This window comes from Enhydra lutris, unplaced genomic scaffold, assembly GCF_002288905.1.
Source record: "Enhydra lutris kenyoni isolate GAN:26980312 unplaced genomic scaffold, ASM228890v2 scaffoldscaffold12, whole genome shotgun sequence".
NCBI classification, from domain to species: Eukaryota; Metazoa; Chordata; class Mammalia; order Carnivora; family Mustelidae; genus Enhydra; species Enhydra lutris.
This window is the reverse complement of record NW_019154096.1, coordinates 616359-642152: the sequence shown is the minus strand read 5'-3', so window position 1 is coordinate 642152 and position 25794 is coordinate 616359. Positions and strand designations below refer to the sequence as shown.

Genomic DNA, 25794 nt, shown 5'->3' with positions numbered 1-25794 from the left:
GCATACATGCGTGAACAATGTGGCGAGTCAATTACATGAAATGATTCTTCAATTTAGGGAGTAGTTATCAGACCAGTTTGGTTTAAAAGATCCTTACTGCACACACAGTTATGGCAGCACAAAATTGGACTGCGAGTGTTTTGTGAATCATTGTTTTCCTCTCTATTAAAAATAAGGATTTAAAATAATGGAGCTTTAGGCGCTCCTGGGTGGTATGGTTGGTTAAGCGTCCGACTTTTGGTGTGAGCTCAGGTTGTGATCTCAGGGTCACGAGATCAAGCCCTGTACTGGGCTCCACACTCAGCATGGAGTCTGCTTAAGACTGTCTTCCTCTTCCCCCCTCCCAACCCTGCTCTCTCTCTCTCAAATAAATTAATCTTTTTAAAAAAGGTATTAGAACTTTAGTATGTACTAAAGGAATACAAGTGACGAAGAAAGCATAGCAGTACTTTGGGAATTAGGTTCCCAGAAGGGTTATTGCTATATACTGAGATCTGGTGGCTTTGCCCAGGTGGTGACTCACCGTGTAGCTCTAGCCTGATGAAGTCTGTGATCCCCAGGTTCTCTACAAACACCCCAGAAGGTGCTGTCGTCTTAAAAAAGAAAGACACATCAGCACTGAGCTCTCCATGGAACGTAGGGAAGTGAAGGTATGAGGTTTCAGTGTTGAAGGAAGCGGAATTCCAAAATGAATCTGTTTCCAAAAAAAAAAAAAAAAAAAAAAAAAAAGACAATGACAATAGCAAGGAAACAGAATAACAACCATATTTTGTATTTCTAGCATTTTTTTGCCATTATTACCATTTTTACCATTATTAAATGCATTTATTACCTATGCAAGCCTTCATTTGGGGGTTCTTCCAAACATACAGCCACAATGTGAATATCCAGATAGTGACTCTTTCAAGGATTAAGATGGACAAGACTGCAACTGAGTGGACAGATAATCACTGGAAATACCCTGCGTTTTTAGAAGATGATATTGTTTATAGATTACCATTAAGTCAAATTGACTTTGGGGGGACATACAGTTAGATGAACTCTAATACACGTGTAGGGTTGTATAACCACCACCAAAATCAGGATAAAGGACAGCTCCATCTCCCCTCCTCCCTCAGGCTGTTCTCTTACAGTCACACCCTTCTCCTGCCCCTAAGCCCTGGTCATTGTGATCTACAGTTGTGCCTTTTCCAAGTGTCATATAAACAGAATCACACTGTAGGTAACCTTCTGAGACTGGCTTCTCTCACTCATTGGAATTCGAGATTCATTCAGTTTGCCACGACTTATTGCTGCTCTATTGTCCTTCATCACGTGGATCGGGCCACCATTTCTTTGTCACTGGAGAACATCAGTGTGGTTTCCAGTTTTGGTCATTCACAAACAGAGCTGCTCTAAACATGTCTGCTAATCACACGTGTATCTGCAAATAGTTTTCTTTCTTGCTTTCCAATCTGGATGCCCTTCCTTCCTTCCTCGGTTGCTGCACTGGCTAGGACGTCCAGTGTGACTGAAGTCACAGAACAGAAGCGGTGAGATTGAATATCCTTATCTTGTGCCCACTCCTGCAGGGAAAGGGTTCAGTTTTTCACCAGTAACCATGCTGCCAGCTGTTCTGTATATAGATAATCTTTATTAGGATCAAGAAGTCCCCTGTTATTCATAGTTTCCTAAAAATTTTATTGTGAGTGGTATCTGATATGAATGTATCATGTTAGTTCATGATATAATCATAGTAATTCAAATGATTGTGTTCATATCAGTTGATGCAAAAAAAGCATCTGGTGTGATTTTTCTTCCTTAAACTGTTAATATGGTAGATGACATTGATTGATTTCCAAATATGGTCAACCCTTGAACAACAAGGGGGTTGGGGCACTGACCTTTGCACAGTTGGACATTCACATGTAACTTTGGACCCTCCAAAAACTTAACTACTAATAGCCTACTGGACAGGTTGACTGGACACTTACCAAGAAGCATCAACATTTGATTAATACACACTTTGCATGTTAAAGTATTATATACTGTATTCTTACAATACAGTGAACTGGAGAAAACAAAATATTATTAGGAAAATCACAAGAAAGAGAAAACACATTTACAGGATGGTACTGTATTTATTGAAAAAAATCTGCACATAAGTGGACCTACCCAGTTCAGACCCATGTTTTTCCAGGGTCAGCTGCACTGAATCAGCCTTGTGTCCTGGGGTAAACCCCAGTTGGTGATGATGTATTATTCTTTTAATGTTCCTGGTTTTTTGCTAATGTAGTTGAGGATTTTTGCATATGTATCTGTGATGATGCTGTCCATAGTTATCTCTGTCTTTTTTTTTTTTTTTTTTTTGCATTTTCTTTGTCTAGTTTGGGTATTGGGGCAATGTTGGGCCCTCATAAAATGTTGGAAAGAATTTCCTCTGCTATTTGCTGAAAGAGATTGTGTAAACACGGTGTTATTTCTTCTTTGGTGGAACTCACCAGTGAAGTCATCTCCGACTGAATTCAATTCCGTCAATACTTCCAGGTCTCTACTAGTTGTTCAATTTATCTTGAGTGAGTTTTAGTAGTTAGTGGTTCTCAAGGAATAAGTCTGTTTTATCTACATTGGAGAACTGACATGTGTAGAGTCGTTTGTGGTATGCCATTATTATACTATTGATGTCTGTAGGGTCTGTAGTGATACTCCAGCTTTTACTACTCATACTGGTAATATTTCTTTTCTCTCTCTCTCAACAATTTTGCTAGAGATTTATCTATTTTATTGTTCTTTTACAAATATTTTGTTTTTATAGATCTCTGCCTTTAATTGATTTATCTTCTTATCTTTATTATTTCCTTCCTTCTGCTACTTTGAATTATTTTTTCTTCTTTTTCTAATTTCTTATGGTAAAAGCTTAAATCATTCAGTTGAGATCTTTTTCTTTCATAATACAAGCATTTAATGCTATTACTATCTCTCCAAGCACTGACATAACTGCCTCCCACCATTTTTGATATGTTGTATTTTCCTTTTCATTCAGATCAATATGTTTTATAATGTCTGTTGAGATGTCCTTGACTCATTTAATATTTAGTAGTTTGGTGTTTAATTTCTAAGTGTTTGGGGACTTTCTCACTCCCTTTGTTCTTTGTTTCTAGTTTAATTTATTTATGTCAGGGAATGTATTTTTGTGTGATTTATTTGATATGTGCTCAAGTTTGTTTTGTGACACAGAATATGGTGTATCCATGTGCAATTTAAAAGAATGTGTATTTTACTGTTGGTAGGGTGTTCCATAAATGTCAATTAAATTCTGTTGCTTTGTAGTGACATTAGGTTTTATGTACACTTTGCTTGTTTCCCCCCTTTTAGTTCCAAAGATTAATGAGAGAGGAGTATTTGATTCTCTAATTATAATTGTGATTTTGCCTACTTCCCCTTTCCATCCTGTCAGTTGTTGCTTTATGTATTTTGAAGGTCAGTTATCAGTGTACACATTTAAGATTCTCATGTCTTCTTAATCGCTTTTTGTATCTATTAATTTTCTATGCTTTCAAGCAAAAATTTAATACAGAATCTCCAGCTTTCTTTCAGTTAATGTTTGTGTAGTATATCTTTCCCTGTCCCTCTTTTTAAACTTATGATATCATTATATTTGGAGTGAGTTTCTTGTACAAAGTACATAGTTGAGTCATACCCATCTGTCCTTTAACTGGTTTGTTTGGACCATTTATATTAAATATAAATGTTGACAAGTTCAATTTAGTTTTATCATTTTATTATTTTTTTCCTGTTTCTTAGGCTTTGTTGTACTTTTCTGTTTCCTTTGGGGTTAAACATTTTTTAGTATTCTATTTTTGTTTGTCTATAGCAGTTCCTTGGTTGGTTATTTTAGGAGTGACAATATATACACTTAACTTTTCAGAGTCTGCTCAGAATCTACATTTTAACCACTTGCACTCATATGTCAAAACCTCGCCAACAATTCTGTCAGTTTACTGAGTGCCCTTCATTTATGTATGCCAAATGTATTCCATCTGTACAAATTAATAGCTCTATGAAATAATGTTGTATTTTTTGCCTTCAACCAAAGGTATATTTAAAATAACTCAACAGAATAGTCTATTATATGTACCCCAATATTTACCATTTCTCAAGCTGATTTTATACCCTGAGATCCCAAATTTCCTTCTGATATCATTTCCCTTCTTTCTGAGTCTTTCTTTAAAAGTCTTTTAAAGTATCTTCTGGTAAGGAATGCTTTTAGCTTTCCTTCATCTGAGAATTTCTTTTTCTTCATCCCTGAAGGAGGTTTTCGCTGAATATGGAATTCCAGACTGACAGTTCTTTACTTTTAGCCCTTGAGAAATGTTTTGCCACTTCCTTCCTGGCTTCCATATTTCTAATGAGAAAGTCATGGCCATATGAGTAGGAGTTCACCTACAGATGATGCATCACTCTTCTCTCTGGTTGATTTCAAACATTCTTCATTGCCTTTGTTTTCAGCAGTTTGATAATGATGTGTCTGGAGGTGAATTTGAGTTTATCCTGTTTCAAGTTCATCCAGCTTCTCAAGTCTGTTTTTTGCCAAACTTGGACAAATTTCAGCCTTTTTTTTTTTCCATTTTTTTTTTCCAGCACCACACTATTCTGTCTGCTTCTGGATGCTCAATTACAGCAATGTTAGTTCTTTTGTTGTTGACTCAGAGTTCCCTGAGGCCCTGTTCATTTTTAGATTTTTTTCTTTCTTTTGATCAGATGAGTCATTCGCATCATTAAGGCCACTGACTCTCTCATCTCAGATCCACTATTTGGCCCACCCAGGACATCTTTTATTTCAGTTTTGTATTTTTCAGTTCTAAAGTTTTCATTTAGCTCTTTGGATATCCTATTTCTTTGGTGAAATTTCTTTTTCTATTTCTTACAAAAGTGTTTATGATCACTTGTTAGAGTTCTTATGTAATAGCTGTTTTAAACTCTTTATCAATTTGTTCTGACCACTGTGTCACAATTGCATTAGTATCTGTTGACTATATTTTCCTAAGCCAGCTTAGATTTTTCTGGTTCTTTGAGACTACCTGAAGTAGTCTCAGCCTGCTACTTCTCCGCCATCTTGACTCCTCTAATCTAGAGGGTATTTTTTAAAGTGTATTTATTTTCTAGAGGCTCAGCCTTTTTTTTTTTTTTTTTTTTTACTGTTTTATTATTTTTTAAATTTCTTTTCAGCGTAACAGTATTCATTGTTTTTGCACCATACCCAGTGCTCCATGCAATACGTGCCCTCCCCAATACCCACCACCTGGTTCCCCCAACCTCCCATCTCCCACCCCTTCAAAATCCTCAGATTGTTTTTCAGTGTCCATAGTCTCTCATGGTTCACCTCTCCTTCCAATTTCCCTCAATTCCCTTCTCCTCTCCATCTCCCCATGTCCTCCATGTTATTTGTTATGCTCCACAAATAAGTGAAACCATATGATAATTGACTCTCCCTGCTTGACTTATTTCACTCAGCATAATCTCTTCCAGTCCGTCCATGTTGCTACAAAAGTTGGGTATTCATCCTTTCTGATGGAGGCATCATACTCCATAGTGTATATGAACCACATCTTCCTTATCCATTTGTCCATTGAAGGGCATCTTGGTTCTTTCCAAGTTTGGCCACAACCTGAATAGACTGATATCTAGTAACAAGATTGAAGCAGTGATCAAACGCCTCCCAAAAAACAAGAGCCCAGGACCTGACTGATTCTCTTGGAAATTCTACCAAACTTTCAAAGAAAAAATAACACCTATTCTCCTGAAGCTGTTTCAAAAAACTGAAGCAGAAGGAAAACTTCCAGACTCTTTTTATGAAGCCAGCATTACCCTGATCCTTAACCCAGGCAAAGACCCCACCAAAAAGGAGAATTTCAGACCAATATCCCTGATGAATATGGATGCTAAGATTCTCAACAAGATCCTAGCAAACAGGATCCAACAGCACATTAAAAAGATTATCCACCATGACCAGATGGGATTCATCCCTGGGTTACAAGGATGGCTTAACATTCGCAAATCAATCAATGTGATAGAACAAATTAATAAGAGAAGAGAGAAGAACCACATGGTCCTCTCAATTGATGCAGAAAAAGCATTTGACAAAATCCAGCATCAGTTCCTGATTAAAACGCTTCAATGTATAGGGATAGAGGGAACATTCCTGAACTTCATAAAATATATCTATGAAAAACCCACAGCAAATATCATCCTCAATGGGAAAAAGCTCACAGTCTTCTCACTGAGATCAGGAACATGACAAGGATGCCCACTCTCACCACTCTTGTTCAACATAGTATTAGAAGTCCTAGCAACAGCAATCAGACAACAAAGAGAAATAAAAGGTATCCAAATTGGCAATGAAGAAGTCAAACTCTCTCTCTTCGCAGATGACATGATTCTTTATATGGAAAACCCAAAAGACTCCACCCCCAAACTACTAGAACTCATACAGCAATTCAGTAACGTGGCAGGATACAAAGTCAATGTACAGAAATCAGTGGCTTTCTTATACACTAACAATGAAAATACAGAAAAGGAAATTAGAGAATCGATTTCATTTACTATAGCACCAAGAACTATAAGATACCTGGGAATAAACCTAACCAAAGAGGTAAAGGATCTGTACTTGAGGAACTACAGAACACTCATGAAAGAAATTGAAGAAGACACAAAAAGATGGAAGACCATTCCATGCTCTTGGATCAGAAGAATAAACATTTTTAAAATGTCTATACTGCCTAGAGCAATCTATACTTTTATTGCCATTCTGATCAAAATTCCACCGGTGTTTTTCGAAGAGCTGGAGCAAATAATCTTAAAATTTGTATGGAATCAGAAGAGACCCCGAATCGCTAAGGAAATGTTGAAAAACAAAAATAAAACTGGCGGCATCACGTTACCTGATTTCAAGCTTTACTACAAAGCTGTGATCACCAAGACAACATGGTACTGGCATAAAAACAGACACATAGACCAGTGGAACAGATTAGAGAGTCCAGATATGGACCCTCAACTCTATGGTCAAATAATCTTCAACAAAGCAGGAAAAAATATACAGTGGAAAAAAGACAGTCTCTTCAATAAATGGTGCTGGGAAAATTGGACAGCTATATGTAGAAGAATGAAACTAGACCATGCTTTTACACCATAGACAAAGATAAACTGAAATGGATAAAAGACTTCAACGTGAGACAGGAATCCATCAGAACCCTAGAGGAGAACATAGGCAGTAACCTCTTTGATATCAGCCACAGCAACTTTTCTCAGGATATGTCAGGAATCCATCAGAATCCTAGAGGAGAACATAGGCAGTAACCTCTTTGATGTCAGCCACAGCAACTTCTTTCAAGATATGTCTCCAAAGGCAAAGGAAACAAAAGCCAAAATGAACTTTTGGGACTTCATCAAGATCAAAAGCTTCTGCACAGCAAAGGAAACAGTCAACAAAACAAAGAGGCAACCCACGGAATGGGAGAAAATATTTGCACATGACAGTACAAAAGGTTGATATCTAGGATCTATAAAGAACTTCTCAAACTCAACACACACAAAACAGATAATCATATCAAAAAATGGGCAGAAGATATGGACAGACACTTCTCCAGTGAAGACATACATATGGCTATCAGACACATGAAAAAATGTTCATCATCACTAGCCATCAGGGAGATTCAAATTAAAACCACATTGAGATACCACCTTACACCAGTTAGAATGGCCAAAATTAGCAAGACAGGAAACAACATGTGTTGGAGAGGATGTGGAGAAAGGGGAACCCTCTTCCACTGTTGGTGGGAATGCAAGTTGGTGCAGCCACTTTGGAGAACAGTGTGAAGATTCCTCAAGAAATTAAAAATAGAGCTTCCCTATGACCCTGCAATTGCACTACTGGGTATTTACCCCAAATATACAGATGTGAAAAGAAGGGCCATCTGTACCCCAATGTTCATAGCAGCAATGGCCACAAATTTTGTTTTTTGTTTTTAATTTATTTAGTTATTTTTGCAGGCACTTGGCCTAGTTAGGATCTGGCCGCACATTGCAACCTTCCTTCTGTGGGTTGTCTCTAATGGCAGTCCAGTTTCCAAAGCCTTTGCAGCATGACTCAGCTCTGCCTCACTTGTGCATGACCCAGTGGCCAGCCTGGGTCTTGGGTGGTCAACTCTCCATTCAGTTCTCAATTTCTTGGGTGTACAGTTAGGACCGGATCCATGCATGTGTCGCTCCAAGATGAGCCCAGGACTTCATAAACAGCATATAATATGCTTTCCTGAATGGCTGCCTCCCTCTGCTCTTCTAAGTACTTTCTGGTCCCCTGGTCTCCCTTGTCAGTCACGGAACTGGAAAACAGGCTCTACTGAGACTGCTCTGTAATGTTCTCCTATGCAACTGTACCTGGTCCATTACCAAGCGATGGGTGAGTGGAGAAGAAAACAAAAATAAGAGGAGTCTTCCCACCATCTCTGAGCCACAGCTGCCCTATGCAGAGCAAAAGTCCCCTTCTGAAGTCCTGGCTCTTGTGCGTTCCCTGGGCAGCCTCTGCTGTTATCGTCATGGGTCTGCCTGGATAGAAAAAGAGGGAAATGGGATTCCTGCATTCCCTGAAAGTTAGGAACTTTCTGTTCCAGCCTCTAGCCAGGGCTCAAGGGCTTCTCCTGGAACCTCTCTGTCCGTGACCGAGTGCCCACGTCTGGGTTGATCGACAGATACTGGAGGGAAAAGTGATGACTTCTGGTTTCTCCTCCTTGCCTCTCCTGGCTTCCTAGAGTCCTGAGATAACTGTTTCAGGCGTTCTGCCCAGGTTTCATAGGGGGACTCGTGGGAGAGATGAGGTTGGCATGCTTAGTTCGTCCTATCCGGAAAAAGAATGTGGTCTGCTGTCTAAGGTCATGAGTGGGAAGAACAATTCTTCGTACTATCATCCATCAAGGCATGTTCATACGTTCTTTACACTGTGACTATCCACCTCTCAATATTTTTGTCATCTGAAGTAGGAAACTTCCTTTTTCTGAATGGCAAGGCTCAGAAATGCCACGGTTTCTTCACATGGCAACATCTCCTATGCGGCCCTGGGAAGGATTGGCCACCACAGCCTTGGTAGATGTTGAATTTTGGCCTCTGATACAAGGTTGCCACTGGAGAGTCTGAGCCAGAGGACTGACGTGCCCTGACTTTTCCCTCTGGCCGTTCTGTGGCGTCTCCGCTAAGTGGGCAGAAGCAGCTCTAAGCAGGCCAGTCAGGCCCCTGGGAAGGGGGTGCTGGATCCAGTTTTGAAATTCAAAGCGATACGATTTGTATTTGTGGTTGAGTCCGATGTGTGTTAAGAGAGGAAAGAAGTTATGAGTGGCTGTTACATTTTCTGTCTAAGAGAAAGAAAGCATGGAGTTGCCATGCCCTGAGTTGGGGAAGGTTCTCATGGAAACACTTTTTTTTCCTTCTTTTGGACAAACTGTTTTGAAATGCCTATCGAGCCTAAGCAGCTGGGTGGCAGAGCTGGGAGTGCAGGGAGACAGCCTGGGGTATAGCGATGACAGAATCATTGACCTCAATGTGGGATTTAAAGCCATGAGCCTGTTGGGAACAGCTAACCACTGGAGAACAGAGAGACAGAGGGCTGAGCACACAGGCCAGGGGCACCGCAAAAGGATGTCACTGGCACGGGGAGGAAGGAGAGAAAACCCAGAATGTTGTGGGTAAGAAATCCACATGTAGTGGGAAGGGTGAGGACAGTTAGGACCACTGAGGTTCACAAACTGTCAGAGGGTGACAACGAAGAGTCACGTGATGGCTTCCATCACCCCGTTTCTCAGTATCTTACCAGTTTTAGGCATCTCAGCACTCAGCCAATACTTACCCCAATTAATTAATTAATTATCAAATGACTAGATTTTGCTGACTGGGTGATCAGTGTTTCAGATCATCCCACTAACATTCACAGCAATAGTCCGACTCAAATACTACAGAGAGGACACACACTCCGAAGGTAATACAATATTCCTCATTTTTTTCTCAAGCAGAACGCCGATGCACACTTCTTTTATAAGTTAACACATTCCTAATGAGATGCAGAGTATTAGCATAGACAGTTTCTTACGGACTCAGGCAGCTACATGTCTCCCAAAACACTGACATGCATTTCCAGGGGTCAAGGCAGTTCCTCTTGCCACTACTTACTGTCCCCTGAGCAGAGCAGAGGCCCCAGTGCATAAGCCGCTTCTGAATGTGGTCGGCCTGTGTCTCTCATCGCAACCTGAGTGACTGGCAGGTGCTCCTTATGGGAAAGGACTACTGTGTCGCTGGTCCTACAAAACAAAAATGACCACCTTAGTATTATTCTGAATGACATCCAGAGAAGGAGCAAATATTTTCTTACTGCAGCGCAAGACATGGTAAGCTAAATTTGTAAATATGTAACAATAAGGAAATCAAAGGGCTCATCTGAACTCTGACATAGTAACGTACTTCATAAGGTCTGAGGGTCCCAGATCCTTGTTCCTCTGCGTGACCACAGAGATAAAAACAGGCAGGGCTGAAATCATAACCGTCAGTGCGAGCACGAGATTATATTTCCCTGCAATGAAGCAGCTCGCAGCCCTTTCCCATCTGCCCACCTTATGAGATTTAAATGCAAAACTTACACATGCAAGATCTGCCTGGCTTTGTTAAAAAAAAAAAAAAAAAAAAACCACCCAACTGAAAAGATTTGTTTTCAATTCCCAGATTTTTCTTTTTTAACTCAATTTTCCAAAATTCCTATCATGGTTACTAAGCATTTCCTTATGTATTGATGCCATCCGTTAAAAAAAAAAATAAAGAAAGAAAGAAGGAGAAGGTTGATTAAACCCAACTGAAGGTATGATACAATGTGCTCTTAAAATTAATAATTGGGGTAATGCAGGGGAAGAGCTCGTCATGACTGTCTCTATCCGTTCATTCAGCCAACATTTGGTGCACAGCGACTCCTTGCCAGGTCCTGCATGTCGGGGGTGTGGGCATAAGAACCACCATCAGTATCACCAAGGAATCTAGTGGATATTATAAATAGTGACAAAAATATAATTGTAATATAATAAAATCACATAAGTGAATATTTAGGACTGAATATCTATAGTTCCAATGTAACAAAAACCAGACTAGAGCCAGAGGTCCTGAGTAGGAAGCTAGCTGTGCCACCAACCACCACTCTGGGCAAAGAAAGAAGATTCTTCTGCACCTTGTGAGCTGCTCATGTTTTTACGTCCTGCTTCAATTACATATGTACTTTGGATTTAGAAAAAATAACAGTGTGTCTAATGTATCCTTCAGGTGCCCTGCATCTGTGTAGAACCTAGGAAGTTTCAATTTCTAACAATTATAAAGCCCCCACTTGCTCTGGAAACTGACATTTTTGCAAGTCAAAACAATCAGCAATTTCAAATGGTTCAGCTGAATAGCTTTGCTTCAAAAAGACCCTGCATCACTTGATAGTTAATCATTCCAATTCTGTTGAGGCATCAAAAATATTCTTTCGAGGTAGGAAGTTTAAAATTATTAGCATTTTTATTTTGCTTTAAAAATTGACAAGGTGACTGCTGGTGCATATTCGCAAGATATCAAAAATTTGAACTAAATATCCTGAAAGTTCAGAAACATTTTTTTTTTTTGGAATCAGATGGTTTCCAAAAATCAGATGGAACAAAACCCCCAGGGCTTTATTTGGGTAAGGCCCTGCAATTTCTGTGCTTGGAAGCACACAGGCAGGTCATCCCAAAAACAGAACTCCTGGCTTTGTTGGGAACGGGACAGGTGGTCGGTCACAAGTCAGAAGGTGGCATGGATGGTGGGGGGAGTCAGTCTGAAAAAAATGCTTGTTATAAATGTGGGACTAACACAGCAAAATTAATTCCTGGTGTTAAGTATCAGGAAATGTTGCAAAAAAGCATTTTCATTCCTGTCATTGCTATTTTGGTAGAACATCTAGAGGGAAAATATAAGGGCATTAGTTATTCATTGAGTAATCCTGAATTTTAAAGAACCATTTAAAAGCTACATTTATAATGTAGTGAAAAGCTACACTTTGTTTTTAGCAATGACAAAGCACAGAGAGCCCTGCAAAAAGACCTAAGGAAAATCATAATGGGTAATTGTGTGTGTTAAGGCAGATATCATAATACGTTCTTTTTTCATTCTGTTGTTTGCAAAGTAACTTCCTGAGCCTGAGGAAATTTTAAACAGCTCGGAACTGAGAATACTTCTCAGCACAGGTCATTCCCAAATGCCCACGCTTCACGTAGGACGAGATTCATTGCCAGGGTCACCAGACTCATTCCAAATCGCTGAACTTCGTTACATCTCAGGATTTTCCTTGCCTCTCATGTTTCTCTCTTTTCCCCGAAGGCCGGAGTTTTGCTCTCTCGGCGTGACGACTCTCATGGTAGGTTCCATGAGAGCACTCAGTGACGGGACTTCCGAGGCCGCTTCCTCTTGGTCTTCCGTTCCCGGCGCTCTAGACGCTTCTTGCGCCGGCTGTTTTCGCAGAACACCTTTTCGCAGGTGCAACACAGCCACCGCGACTCCGGAGTTCTGGGAAAGGCTGCAGGGAACCAACACCGGGTTGGCTTTTACGTTTCCTAATTGTTCCGGAGAAAGCGAGCCTGGGGACCACGGAACCATCGCCGCCCAGAGCTCCCTGTTTTGAAAGCTCCTGGGCTCGCTCTCGGGCTGTGCTGTTCGCCTCGCTGATCCCGTCGGCAAACGCCCTCCGTTAGGAGCCTGCTGTCCCCTGACACTCCAAGTCCTGGGGGGGGGGGCAAGTCTCCTGTCCTTGCTTCCACCTTCAGGACTGCCATGGACCACTGCTTTCCCACGCGCATCTTCCCAGCGCCTAACCGTCCTAAACACTCAGCAAATGACTGGCGTTGGAATGAAATGGAACAAGAAAATGAATTTTTTCCCACTCATGGCAGTCATGTGACATTTCCATTTAGATACACCTTCTCATAATCTCCTAATAAAACATAAAAGTTCTGCATATTTCTGTTATCTTTATTGCAGGATCTACAGTCTTCATGCTGATTTCGCAAGTGGTTTTCATGATATTTTCTTACGCTAATAAGTTCTTTGTAGGAACTCAGTTATTCTAAGATTCAGTGGGTAGCCCTACTAAATTCTCATTAATTTCAATAATATTTCTGTCTGTCCTCGGGTTTTCCTGGTAGGCAACCATATTTTCTATGAATAATGTCATCTTCATTTCCTTGTTTCTAATCATTTGTGGCTTTGAAATGCCACCTATATTTTTGTCCCTCTGCTATTCATTTCTAACCTCAGTGTCCTGTAATCAGAGAAATTGTCCATACCATAACAACTTCTGTAAAATTTTTTGGGTTTTGTTTTATGAAACATTAGGAAAATCAGTTTGCAAAAATGTGCCATGTGTGCTTGAGAAAATTATATATTCTGTAATTTTCAGGGCCTACCAAATCAATCCACTGATTTCATATAAAAATATTCCATATCCTTAATAATTGTTATCTGCATGATTTACCAGTTGCTAACAGATATATGTCTAAACCTCTCCTTACAATGGTTGATTTGTATATTCCTTCTTTCAATTCAGGCAATTATTTTCTATACACATTTTGAGTCATGTATGTTAGAAACATACAACTTTAGGATTACTAGGGGTTTTTTGGTGAAATTAAAAAGCATCATTATATGGTGATGCTAATCGTTCTATATTAAGACTTCAAAATTTTGGGGTGTCTGGGTGGCTCAGTTGGTTTAACATCTGACTTTGGCTCAGGTCATGCATGATCTCAGGGTCCTTTGATGAGCCCCAAGTCGTTGGGCTCCCCACTCAGCAGGGAGACTGCCTCTCCCTCTGCCCTTCCCCCACTTATGGGCACAGGCACCCTTCCTCCCTGTCAAATAAGTAAAATCTTAAAAAAAAAAAAAAGACTTTTAAACTTAAATTACTTCTGTGCACATTTGCTTCGTAAGTTGTTTTAAGATTTTGTGTTCAACATTTCTAGGTGTACAAACAAGATATACTTATTTTTAATTCAAAATGACCTATCTGCACTTAAATGGCTATTTGGTCACATTTATTGTGCCTTATTACTCATAATATTCTTTTTTTTAAAGATTCCATTTATTTATTTGACAGAGAGAAAGAGATCACAAGTAGGCAGAGAGGCAGGCAGAGGGTGGGGGGGAACAGGCTCCCCGCTGAGCAGAGAGCCTGATGCGGGGCTCGAACCCAGGACCCTGAGATCATGACCTGAGCCGAAGACAGAGGTTTAACCCACTGAGCCACCCAGGTACCCCCATAATATTTTTATATCATTTTGTTGCTTGTTGTTTCCTCTTCCTTTTTTAAATTTTATTTCCTACCTTCTTTTGGATTAACTGTTCTTAAAATCCCATTTTTCCTTCCTTCCCTCTTTGGATTTGAATATTACACTGTTTCTATTTTTCAGTGCTTACACTTGAAATCATAATGCGTGCACTATGAGCCATTTAATGCTGACAAACTTCTACAAAACAAGTTTCTAAGTTCAATCATATTCTTATTTCTAACCCTGGCTGTAGTCCTGGACAGGACCACTCCCTCCTGTTTCAGTATGGTACATGCCTGACACATGACTGGTGTCTCATATTTGCCTCTTACGTTTCTGTTAACCTCTGAGTTTACACATTTCTTTCCTCGGTATTTCTTCTAGGATCTGAGATTCTCCTTACCAGATCACCCACTTTCATTCTAAAAACCATTCTTGGGTGTGCCTGGGTGGCTCAGTGGGTTAAAGCCTCTGCCTTCAGCTCAGGACATGATCTCAGGGTCCTGGGATCAAGCCCCACGTCGGACTCTCTGCTCATCGGGGAAGCCTGCTTCCTCCCCTCTCTCTGCCTGCCTCTCTGCCTACTTGTGAGCTCTGTCAAATAAATAAGTAAAGTCTTAAAAAAAGAAATTAAAAAATTAAAAAAAAATTAAAACCCTTCTTGAAACTGTCTTTTGGAATCGGCTGGTGGTGTATTTCTTCTGTGTCTGTCTGTCTGGGTGTCCCTGTATCTTGGCTGGGGACACACTTGGAATCAGACAGTACCGTACTTACTGAGGCACAGCGAGGGGAGTGCCGGCACCTGCAGGCTTTGCTGGATCCACAGAGGGAGTCTTGCCTGGCTCCGACAGTCCTTGCTTTGACACCTTCTGGTCACCTCTGCTCCCTTTCACATTCTCTTTAATCTTCCTTGATTTCAGCATGATGCTTCTACAGGTGGATTTACTCTAATTTATCCTGCCTGGTATCCTAGTATTTTCTCAAGTCTGACCAATTCTTAGTTATTTTAGCCCTTAATTATCTCCAGTCTCCTCTGTTAAAACTTGACTCCGACCCCAGTTCTCCCCTCCCTGTCCCCGGTTTCCTTCCTCCCATGCCGGTCTCTCTGGGCTAGAGTCCCTGCCACTTATCTACACGCACTTTCCGTTTCACCAGTGTCCTGATCCCGTGTGTCTAGTATCTGATCTGACAAGTCTTAAATTTCAACAAGAATATTTTCATTTCTAAACGTTTATTCGGTTCTTTTGTAAATCACGATCACCTTTGTCGATAGTATCTGGTTGCTTTCTCAATCGATCCCAGGCCTTATTTTTCCAACATCTCACGCATTTATTTTATCTGATGTTCTTAAGTTATCCATGATCTGGGATTTTTAGGCATCCGTTTACTCCATTGTTTCTTCTGCCTCCCACTTCTGTCCCCTGGGGCTGGGTAGCCCTGATTGTGAGCTCATGTTTGGCGGCATTTTTATCTGTGGGAATCCTCGGGGAGGGCGGGCCTCTAGCAAGAATGTCATCATTCTACGATGAGCCATTGGTACTGCTGACCTGTGGCCACACTAACTTAATCCAAGGACCATGTAAATTTGGACTCCGGATCTGTGTGAGGGCAGGTCTGTGGATGTGTGTTTTCAGGGAGTTATTTCTTGCTACCTGGGGGGTTAGCTGGAAGATCAGTCCCTTTCCACCTTCTCTCTGGGTTTGGAAGCCTTCTGAGACCTCCAGCGACAGGGAGAGGTTTGTGTCCCATAACCCCCTTTTATGCACCCTAGACCCTGTTTGATTTTCCCTACGAGGCCATTTAAAAATGCAGCTGGCAGTGAGGGAGGTGAGCAAGCACGCCGGGATTGGCCACGGGGCCGTCACCATATCTATCGGGTTAAACTTAACCATAGGAACTCTGATAATGGTACTTTCAGTGAATGGGAAACATTAATCTGGTATTCCTATCTTGTCTTATTAGGAAAAAAATTAAATGGACATGATTAGTTACTCACAGGTAAGCAGAAAGAGCTACCTTAATGCCTCAGTCCTCAGATTAATTACACTGTACACATCAAAGCTTACACCTCGAACTGGCTGGGGAATACTTTAATCTGTTCTCTTTATACAACTGTCTTGTCCAATGTCTGCCTGACTTACACAGTTTAAGCAACACAGAATGACAGTTTGCACAGGGAAGTTATATGGAAATCACCATTCATTCCGGACAGCATCACAGTTGCAGTGATATTGAGAATCAAGGCAGTTCCCCTGTAATCCACAAGCACATTTTTGAGCACCAGGCAGAGAACCTCCCCAGTAAGTGTGTGTCTCATTGGTTCTTCCAACCCACCAGCTCACTGGGGTTCCATCTGAAAGACAAGTATGAGAAAGGTGACACCTACTTTGCCCCCCACTGCCTGCCTCCCCAGCATAGTCCTTTACTCCCCTCTGTCTAAAACACAGAGGAGCAGAGGTTAACTCCACAACAGGGTCCTTTCTAAGAGGACTTCCAAAGGTTTAAGACATATTTCCACATCTAGACATACGTTCTCACCATATGTTTTACTTTTATTAGAAAACGAGCAAGTCGTCCCTAACTCATTCAGGCATGATATCTACACATTTCTCTTGAGGACTCCAATGACATCATTTATTTGGAAACAACATTGAAAGAACTGTCATTTAAAAAAAAAGGAACGAACGAAAACCAGACTAATTTGTACACTGCATCCAAATGCTGTTCGAGAGCCTAAAATGCCATTGAAAGATGTAATATGAGACAAAATATGGATTTCTTATCTATTGGATGGAAACACTGGTACTCTCCTGTCATGTCTTCAAAGTCTGCTGGAGGAACGAGCTTTCTTGTACTGACACGTTGGCTTTGTATCTGGAAACCACAGACATGGCCTGACAAGCCTCCCTCATGCCTGAGGTGGGTCCTGGGCTCTGGACAACTGAGGCCAGTCTAGCTCAACACTCAAATGCTCCAACAGGGCCAGAGGCCACCTCAGCTCTGCTGGGCTGTGTCCTCTGCTGAGGCCCCAGGACAGACGTGCAGGGTGAGGGTGACAGGGAAGGAGGGCCCTCGGGAGGGTGGAGGGGAACAGTGCCTCATAAACAGAGTCAGAGCAGGAGAAATGGAAGTGACCTCCATCGGCTGCCCAAGAAAATGCCTGTCCGTTTCAGCATGCTCCCTCCCTCAGACCCTCAGGTTGTCCCACCTGGCCCCCACCGGGAATCTGGAACACGTCCCACCTTCTCCCTAACTTACAGCCACCACCGCTCGTTACGGCTCCCTGTTCGGTGAGGCTTCACCTGCTGCCCACAGCCTCCCAGCGGGCGCACACGGGCCGCACTCATTACCGCCCACGGCAGGCCAGCTGGGTGAGAAGTGCGCCAAGAAATCGATGTCGGCAACGTTTGTTTTTTCCCCCTCAGTGTGTTGAAACTTATCTGTAGGGGGTGGAAGATCTTTTCCACTCAACAGATATTTTTTAAAACACCATTTTAAACACAGGATTATTCAACATCCTTTTCATAGATGGAGGAGCAAAGAAATCATTGCCCACAGATGCACAATTGTTTGTTTACATCCGAATCTCTCACTTCCTCTATCAAGTAAGAACCAGCACGTGTTGTTCAAGGTACAGAATGCGTTTGGCTCCATTCAAGGTTTCTTGGAGCAATCCAAAGAATTTGCAGAAGGATCATTAAGAACAAGGTGAAGAGGAAGAAAAGGCTGAAGGGAAGGGAACAGGGCTCCCCACACCTCCGGCACCTGAGCCCCTAGCTGGCTATCTTCCGCTCCAGCCACAAGCGCAATCCTGAGGGACCTTAATGCTCATGGCATGGAGACTGAACAGTCTCCTGGAATCAGCACTTGCTGTCCTTGAGCTCCCTCTTAGGCCCCCAGAACCGCAGCCCCTGAAACCTGCAGGATAGAGACCTACATGCTGCTGCAGGCAAAGGCCACAGGACCCTAACAAGAGCTGAGGCCCACTGCTCCCCAGCAACCCTCCTGGAAAACCACATGAACCAGGGCCTGCGACACCGAGGCCCCAGCTCCACCTTCTCTCCTCTCACAATAAACCTCGGGGACCTGATAACAACCGAGGACTTGAACACAGGAATTCTTGGGGGGAAAACTCGATTCTGACTGACATTCCTGTTCTCAGTCTGCTCCATGACACTCTTAAGCTCCCTGTTTCACACGCGGCAGCTGCCTAAGGTGGTTTTCCACGGCGACATTCCACTGAGGGCTCCCGGGGAAGGCTCCTTGCGCCCATTCGAGTCCTGGATGACACACGGGGAAGCAGTGCGACCCTTTTAAGTGTCAGGCAACAGTCTTTAGGCCTCACCTGCACGTAATGAAGGGCTGCTGGGATCACGGGCTGGATTGTGTCCGTCTAAACGAGGTTTGTACAAGTTCTCCAGCAGCAGCCCACGGAAGTGCAGCCTCCAGCCTGTGTAGTTACGAAGTCCCTTGTTCTGTCTCCACCCCAACCCCAGTTAAAGCCTCGGTTTGGTCGCGGCTGTGGCTGCGTTATTTACTGCTGTGGGAGGGAGCACAGCCGAGGAATCTCTTGCGAATCAGGTAGGGAGAGGCCCGCCCTCCGTGCGGGGATTCTCTACTGACCTGGGCCGCGTGTCCGGGCTGTGGCACAGACCACACGCTAGCATGCACGAGTTTGCTCCCAGATTCAAGGGGGTTTTGCTTTCTGACCCTGCTAGCGGCTGGCATCTACACCGCTCTGCCTTTGCCTCCTTCCCTGCTCCAGCAGCCCAACCTGCCCTGAGATCCTCCCCAGGATGCTGCTTTCTCCGCCCCTGGGAGCAAGCCGGTTTAGCTCGCTCATCTGTTTGGCAGGAACCCAGTCACAACAAGCACTAAGCCCCCAGCACTAATTACGCATCCACATGCTGGAGCAAGGCCAACGAACAGCATTTGCTTCACTCATCGACATTGCGCAGTTCAGTCCCGGCGAGGTCAGTGTCTGAGCGTGAAAGTCTTGGGGAGATGAACCCCCAGGCTGCTGAGCGGCAGGCTCGGACCCTGAGCTCAGAGGACCCTGACTATCATTCTGATAAAATGAGGTATTTCAAAGGAAGAAAATACGAAACCAAAAATAGAATTTTCAAGAACAGAAGCGCTACGAAGAATGAGCCTCTAGCCGGTGTGCTGTGTGAGAGGAGCTGCGTGACACCGACAAGGCTCCCTATTAATAATGACCGAGACTAATCACACTCAGCCCATGATGAAGAATCTCCAGATAACTAAGCCCACGTGCTGTCCCTCATATGTCTAAGACCGAACATCTCGGAGGCGTGGCCGCCCTTCATGGTGGCTGAGCACCCGGCGTCCCATGGCCTCGTGAGGGGCTTTCGTTGATCTGTCACCCACTTGAGTCGGGAAGAGACTTCCCAGCTCGTTCTCCGCTTTGAGCGAGGAGCCACACATATGGACCTTGCTCTTCGCTCCGAGGAAAAGCATCTCTGTAATGTCCCGATCGTGACATGGGCACCTGCGTCAGGCCCCTGCCGCTGGCAGGCACGGCAGCCCACGATGGCGAGGGACTCGCACGACTCACCGCGGCCAGCTGAAAGCCTTGACTTCTTGCAGCGAAGGACCAGCTCCTGTCGGCAGTCGTCCGCACCGTCCATGATGGCTTGGAGCTGGTCCGGGCTGGCCGTGTACTTGAAAAACACGGGCTGGGGGCTTTCTCCATTCAAGCTTTTGACCTTGGCCAGCTGGGAGCCATTGTGCTGTACCGAGGTCCAGGTGGTGTCCTCTGGGCAGAAACAGGGTTGGGAGGGAGACTGGGACTGTGACTAGGTTGGAGCAGTTAAACATAATGTGAAAGTTGGAAGCCTCTTTTATCTGAATTAGGGTTTTAATGTTTGTAGCTATCAGGTCTCTTTGATGTTGGAGTCAGCATAAGGGACACTGTTAAACTGTTAGGAATGGGGACTCTCTTTACTGGAATTCGTCTTACCCTGAATGCAGCCAACAGTGGCAGGGGCCAATTCTTAAAATTCTGCGCTATAATATTCAAAGTTATAAATAAAACATTTTGTCCCTTAATTTATGTCTTTCCATTACTGTAAGAAGAAAGCTAAGTTGTTACTGTGTGTGTATATACACCCTTATCTTAATATACATATTATTCTTCATTGGACTGAGCATTTTTTCCTCTGGTAATCAAAGAAATGCATAAGAGACACATGAAGGGAACAAGCAGTTCATATGACCATGCAAAATGATAGGAAATCAGTATTTTTGACAAAATTGACTGATCGTGTGTCAGCATCTCATTCAGTGCCCAGCCCCACACAAGGCACCCTCTGGAGTCGCTAATATAACCATTCCTGTCAGGAACACGATACACTAATGTCTGCTGGCAAATTCTGACATGTTTCTGTTCCATTGATTACCCATATTTTTAAAAGAGATTTAAAAACAATGGATGAGCACTCCATAGTGTTTAAAACAGAAGAGAAAGATCTCCCTTTCTTCTACCTTCCCCCAAAACCTAGCTCCTCCCACAGTGTAAAAGGGCCGTGGTTCAGGGGCCAAAAGTCTGGCTTCATGTTGTCCTAACCCAACTTCATTTATAGCATCAAGTCTCATAAAACTTCGTCTGGAACACGCATTGGGTACAGACATGATCAGTCGACATATTTCCAAATTATAGGGGCTGGAAACAGTCACGTGAGGTTTATTCTTACTACTTTTAATGGCTAAGACCTAAACAAGGTTAAAAAATCAAAACAATGTTACCAGGAACCCTCAGAGCCCTCCCTGCCAGCCCCTCCCCATCCTGCCCCAGGAAAAACCTAACAGCCCTACTGGTGCTCAGGGACCCATCGAATACAGTCAGAGATCCAGAGCAGAGAACGCCCAGGGGCCCTAGCTCAAAGCCTATGAAAAACACCGTCAAATATGCAAAATCCAGCAGGAACAGGAGCAGACTGTGAATCAGCATGAGTAATGCAGTCATTCAGTCAGTCAGGGAGAAAAAGCTTCATAGATCATCCCCTCTCTCCGCTCATTTAAGGGGCTCTGAGTGTTCCTATAGCAATTTGAATCCTACAGGTTTTTCTCCCCCCCCCCTTTAATCATGTTTTCACCAGACATTTTACACTTCAACATTTTCCTGGAAAATTTCTTCAATGGACCTGGTGTTATTTTTTGCAATTACCTACTCACATTCACAGTCAGGGTTTCTTCCACCAGACAAAAGGGGGTGAGAGCACTGATGGAGAAGCCAGGGGCTGGGCTCGGGGATTCATGGGTTCTAATGCCAGAGGGTCATTTACGTCCATGGTCTACGGCACAAAGAGAAACGCTGTGCCTGAGGGGCTCCCGTGTGATGGACTCATGGTCGTGCATGGTTACAGTGTAATCAGAGAACTCTTTCTTGAGTGGAGAGAAGGGAAAGCCTGAACAGAATCTCAAAGCTGCCTTTTGAAAAAAGAGAAATTTCAATGCTTGTCCTTTCTAGAAATATCACTTGTAAGGCCCCAGCAAGGGCTTGCTATGTTTCCTTGATGTAGCACAGCGTGGGATGTTCATAGGTTTCCGGCTGTAGCTGGGAAGGCACCTTGGAGAGGCAACGTGACGGAAGCTCTCGAGGACGAGGAGACAGACCAAGGAACTGAAGGGACCAGCGTGGTGGAAAGACACTTCGTTGTTACGCACCGTAGTACAGAGCACAAACAAGATCAGAGGAAATTAACTGTAATGGGGAAAACTTAAAACAGGACTTTGGAACTGTTGAATGAGGCCCCATCATATCACGTTCTCCAGCTCAGTAGAGCCTCTCATCTGCACACAAGCAGGGAGGCTAACTGGGGCTCCTGGCCCACTGTTTGCTTGGGCAAACCAACCTACATTAATGTGACGCTTTGGTTTGGTAAGCAGGATATAAAAAAAATAACACTGACTTGCCATATCATATGACACCCCTAGTTTCTCTTTTTACTTTTCCAAATTATATCTACTTGGCAACCTGCAACACTTCGTACACTGTGGATTGTATCTCTGAACTATACAAGGCATCTTTTAAGGGAAAACAGGTGGTCGAATGGGGAAAAGGAAACGGATGTGTATTTTCCACGGTCGGGGAAATGTGAACCCAAGGTGGGTCTGCTATGCCTGTTTTCATCTCCCTAAGGGAAGGAAGAAAAAAGACTTGATTGTAAAAACCCCAATGCCTGTCTAGGTGGTCGATCTGTCCCTCATGAAATGGACATTGATCTCCAGGAAAGGGAAGGCAAGAATCCCTTTTCTGACAGATACCTGAAATGAAGTCCAAGCTGGGTCCAACACCACCTCTTCGGAAACGAAGCCAGATGCCTGCATCTCTTCTGATGGGAAGTGGGTGCTCGAGTTCAAAGATGAGGAGGAAGGCAACATGCAAGGTGATGGGACCCGTTGCCTCACACGTGCAGAAGAAGAACCAGCGGAGGACGGGCACTCACAGTGACACAGGACAGCAGAGGGATGGGAAGACTAGCAGGCATCCCTGGAGTCACCAAGATGACGTGAACACTATGTTCTGGGCGGGACAGCCCCAACCCTTCTCAGGACTCCACAGTGTCATGATCCAGAGGGAAATACCACAGCAGGTGGCTCCCATCTCCTGCAGCCCAGTCCTCCTGCTGCACAGAAAATGGAAGGGAAGCCTGGGAACACCCACTCACCCAACTTCAGGAAACTGTGCCATGTCACCACGCAGTGTGGTCACCAGACCTTCTGAGGTGCTCAAGTTCTCAAAGAGCACTGAGGCCCATGACCTTTCCAGAGTGCCTCATGCACCTGGGTCGTATCCTGGATTTCAAAGGAAAACACTCCCAGGGAAAATAGAACCAGATCACGGGCTCTGATGGGCACCTATGTGCACACAGGGCTGGGAGGGCCAAGCAGCTGCTGTGAACGTCCAGTGGGGGCCAAGGGAAGACAATCGGTGGCTCTGATCTATCCCCGCCCTAGACCCAGGAGGCACCAGCCCTGCCGTGTTGTCCATGTGCCAGAGCCCAGGAGGATCGGATGCTTGTGTTTCACCAAGGAGAAGGATGGCTCCTCGAAGCAGGCAGCCCCTGGGTCCTGGGAGAGGCCCAGAGGCTGTCCTGTCTCAGCCCCACCCCTTTGGGTCTCTCCGGATCAATATTTGCATTAGGGCCCTTACAAGGACTGCTGTTCTTGTCAGAGTTTGGAGGCCTTGAGCTTTGCATGATTTACTTTAATATTTTCCACGCAAGACAATGCTCTGAGACACAACTAGACACCCCCAAGAAGTGTAGCTACTTCACGGCCTTCTTCTCCTGGGGTTTCAGAGGGTTATCTTGTCACTTAATAGGTCACACTAAGTGTAGATTTATATGTCTGCTCAGTCATTAGTGTGGACCCTGCTGTTTAACATGGAGGGACATGGGGCCCCACCCCCCAACAACCTCCCACGTGTTCAGTCCCATGAAATGTCATTAGAGTCTACCCCTGCATTTCAGCCCACGACATGGCTAGAGAGCAGTTTCCTCAGAGAGAACACTGTGTAGACACAAAATTAGATACAGATGGAGCACTGTGTCACGGTCAATGGGAGAATACAGGCTCTAATCACAGTGCTCTTGGAAACATCAAAAAATTCTCTGAGCCTTCAATGCCACATTTGGTAAATGGGGAGAGTGAACCAAGTCACGTCAAAAGACTGAAAACCATGGTTCTGGCTGTCTTCAAAGGCCATTAACCAGGCACACTGCTGGCCGAGCCACCATCTGAGGGCTGGGCTCTTACTGCTTGTCGAGACCATCTTCCTGTCCATCCACAGGCAGGGCCGTGCTGATGAGAGCGGGAAGACGAACTTTCCCAAAACACGTGTTTCTCCACTCCCTTGGGAGCAGAGACAGAACCTGGTCTGGAAGTTGTGTGTCCCCATGCACGCTGGGCGCGCCTACTTTCGCAACTCCCTTTAGAAGCTGCAGGAGATTAGCCAGAATGATGTCCCCTCCATGGGAGCAGGAAGGATTCCTTCCAGGCAAAAGCCCATAGAAAAGAAATGCAGGGTCGTGGTGTGTGACCATCATCAAAGAGCAGATTTTCTCTCTTTTTTTTTTTCCCTTGCAAATTCTAACATTTCAACATTATAGAATCTTCTGGAAGAGATGCTATTTTCAAGCAAAACTTGCCACACGTGACATGATGATGCCATGCTTACTGTCCATCTCAGTTTTCAAGGGCAAAACAGAGAACTACGAAATCACAACTCTTCCCAAGCAGAGAAAAATATATTCCTCAGCAGCTGTGTGTGTGTTCACGAAGGAGACTCTCCAACCCACACGCAGAGCCTTTTTATTTTGTTTTATTTTATTTTATTTTTTACAAATTCCCAGCAAGTGTCCCTATCTACAGGTGTACCTCAGAGATACGCAGGCCCCGGTCCAGACCACCTGAATAACACATATACCGCAAGACAGAAAGATAGAAGAACATTTCGGTTTCCACTGCGTGTACAGGTCACCTCTCAGCCCTCCTGGAGTCAGTATGAAGTGTGCAATGACATGACGTCTAACAAACGTACATACCTCGATCAAGAGTGCCTCTTGCTGAACGAATGCCAGCCATCATCGGCGCTCTCAGCGAGCCGCGATCTTTGCTGCTGGAGAGCCTTGCCTTGCTGTTGGCGCTGCTGACTGATCAGTGTGGAGGTGCCAAAGGTCTGGGCGGCCGTGGCCACTTCTGAAAACAAGACAACGGTGACGTCTGCGGCACGACTGACTCCTCCTCTCCTGAGTGACGTCTCTATAGTGTGGGATGCCGTCTGGTCGCATTTTACCCACAGTAGAATTTCTTCCAAACTGTCAACTAAGCTGATGCAATATTCTAAACCCTTTGTTCTGTTAAGCACCTTCACCAGGAGTAGATCCCACCTCCACAAACCACTTTCTCTGCTCATTCGTCAGTAGCAACTCTTCATCAGTCCAAGCTGTATCCTGCAGTGGGTCTGTCCTGTCCTCAGGCTCCACTTCTAATTCTGGCTCTCTTGCTATCTCCACCACTCCTGCAGTGACCTCTTCCTCTGAAATCGTGAACCCCTCAAAGTCATCCACGAATACTGGAAACTACTTCTTCCAGATTCCTAATAATGCTGATATATTGATCTCTCTCCATGAATCATGAATTCTCTCCATGGCACCTAGGACAGTGAATCTTTCCCAGAAGGTTTTCAATTGACCTTGCCCAGATCCATCCAAGGAATCACTATCTAGGGCAGCTATACCCTTAGGAAATGTTATTTTATTTATTTTTTTGAAAATGTTATTTCTTAATGACGACGACCTGCCAGCTGAAATGACTCCTTGATCCATGGGCTGCAGACCGGATGTTGTGTTAGCAGACATGAAAACAACATAAATCTCACTGTCCGACTCCATCACAACTCTGGGGTGATCAGGTGCACTGTTGGTAAGTG

General features: G+C 43.8%; 1 protein-coding gene across 1 annotated transcript in view; it reads right to left on the bottom strand.

Moving 5' to 3' along the window:
* LOC111145065 (contactin-associated protein-like 3) overlaps positions 1 to 25794 on the bottom strand; it is a 151826-nt gene that overhangs the window by 23135 nt on the left and 102897 nt on the right. Inside the window, 4 exon segments of the mRNA XM_022499678.1 lie at positions 524 to 694; positions 10195 to 10322; positions 16536 to 16692; positions 19915 to 20115. Coding sequence (XP_022355386.1) covers positions 524 to 694; positions 10195 to 10322; positions 16536 to 16692; positions 19915 to 20115 — 657 coding nt within the window.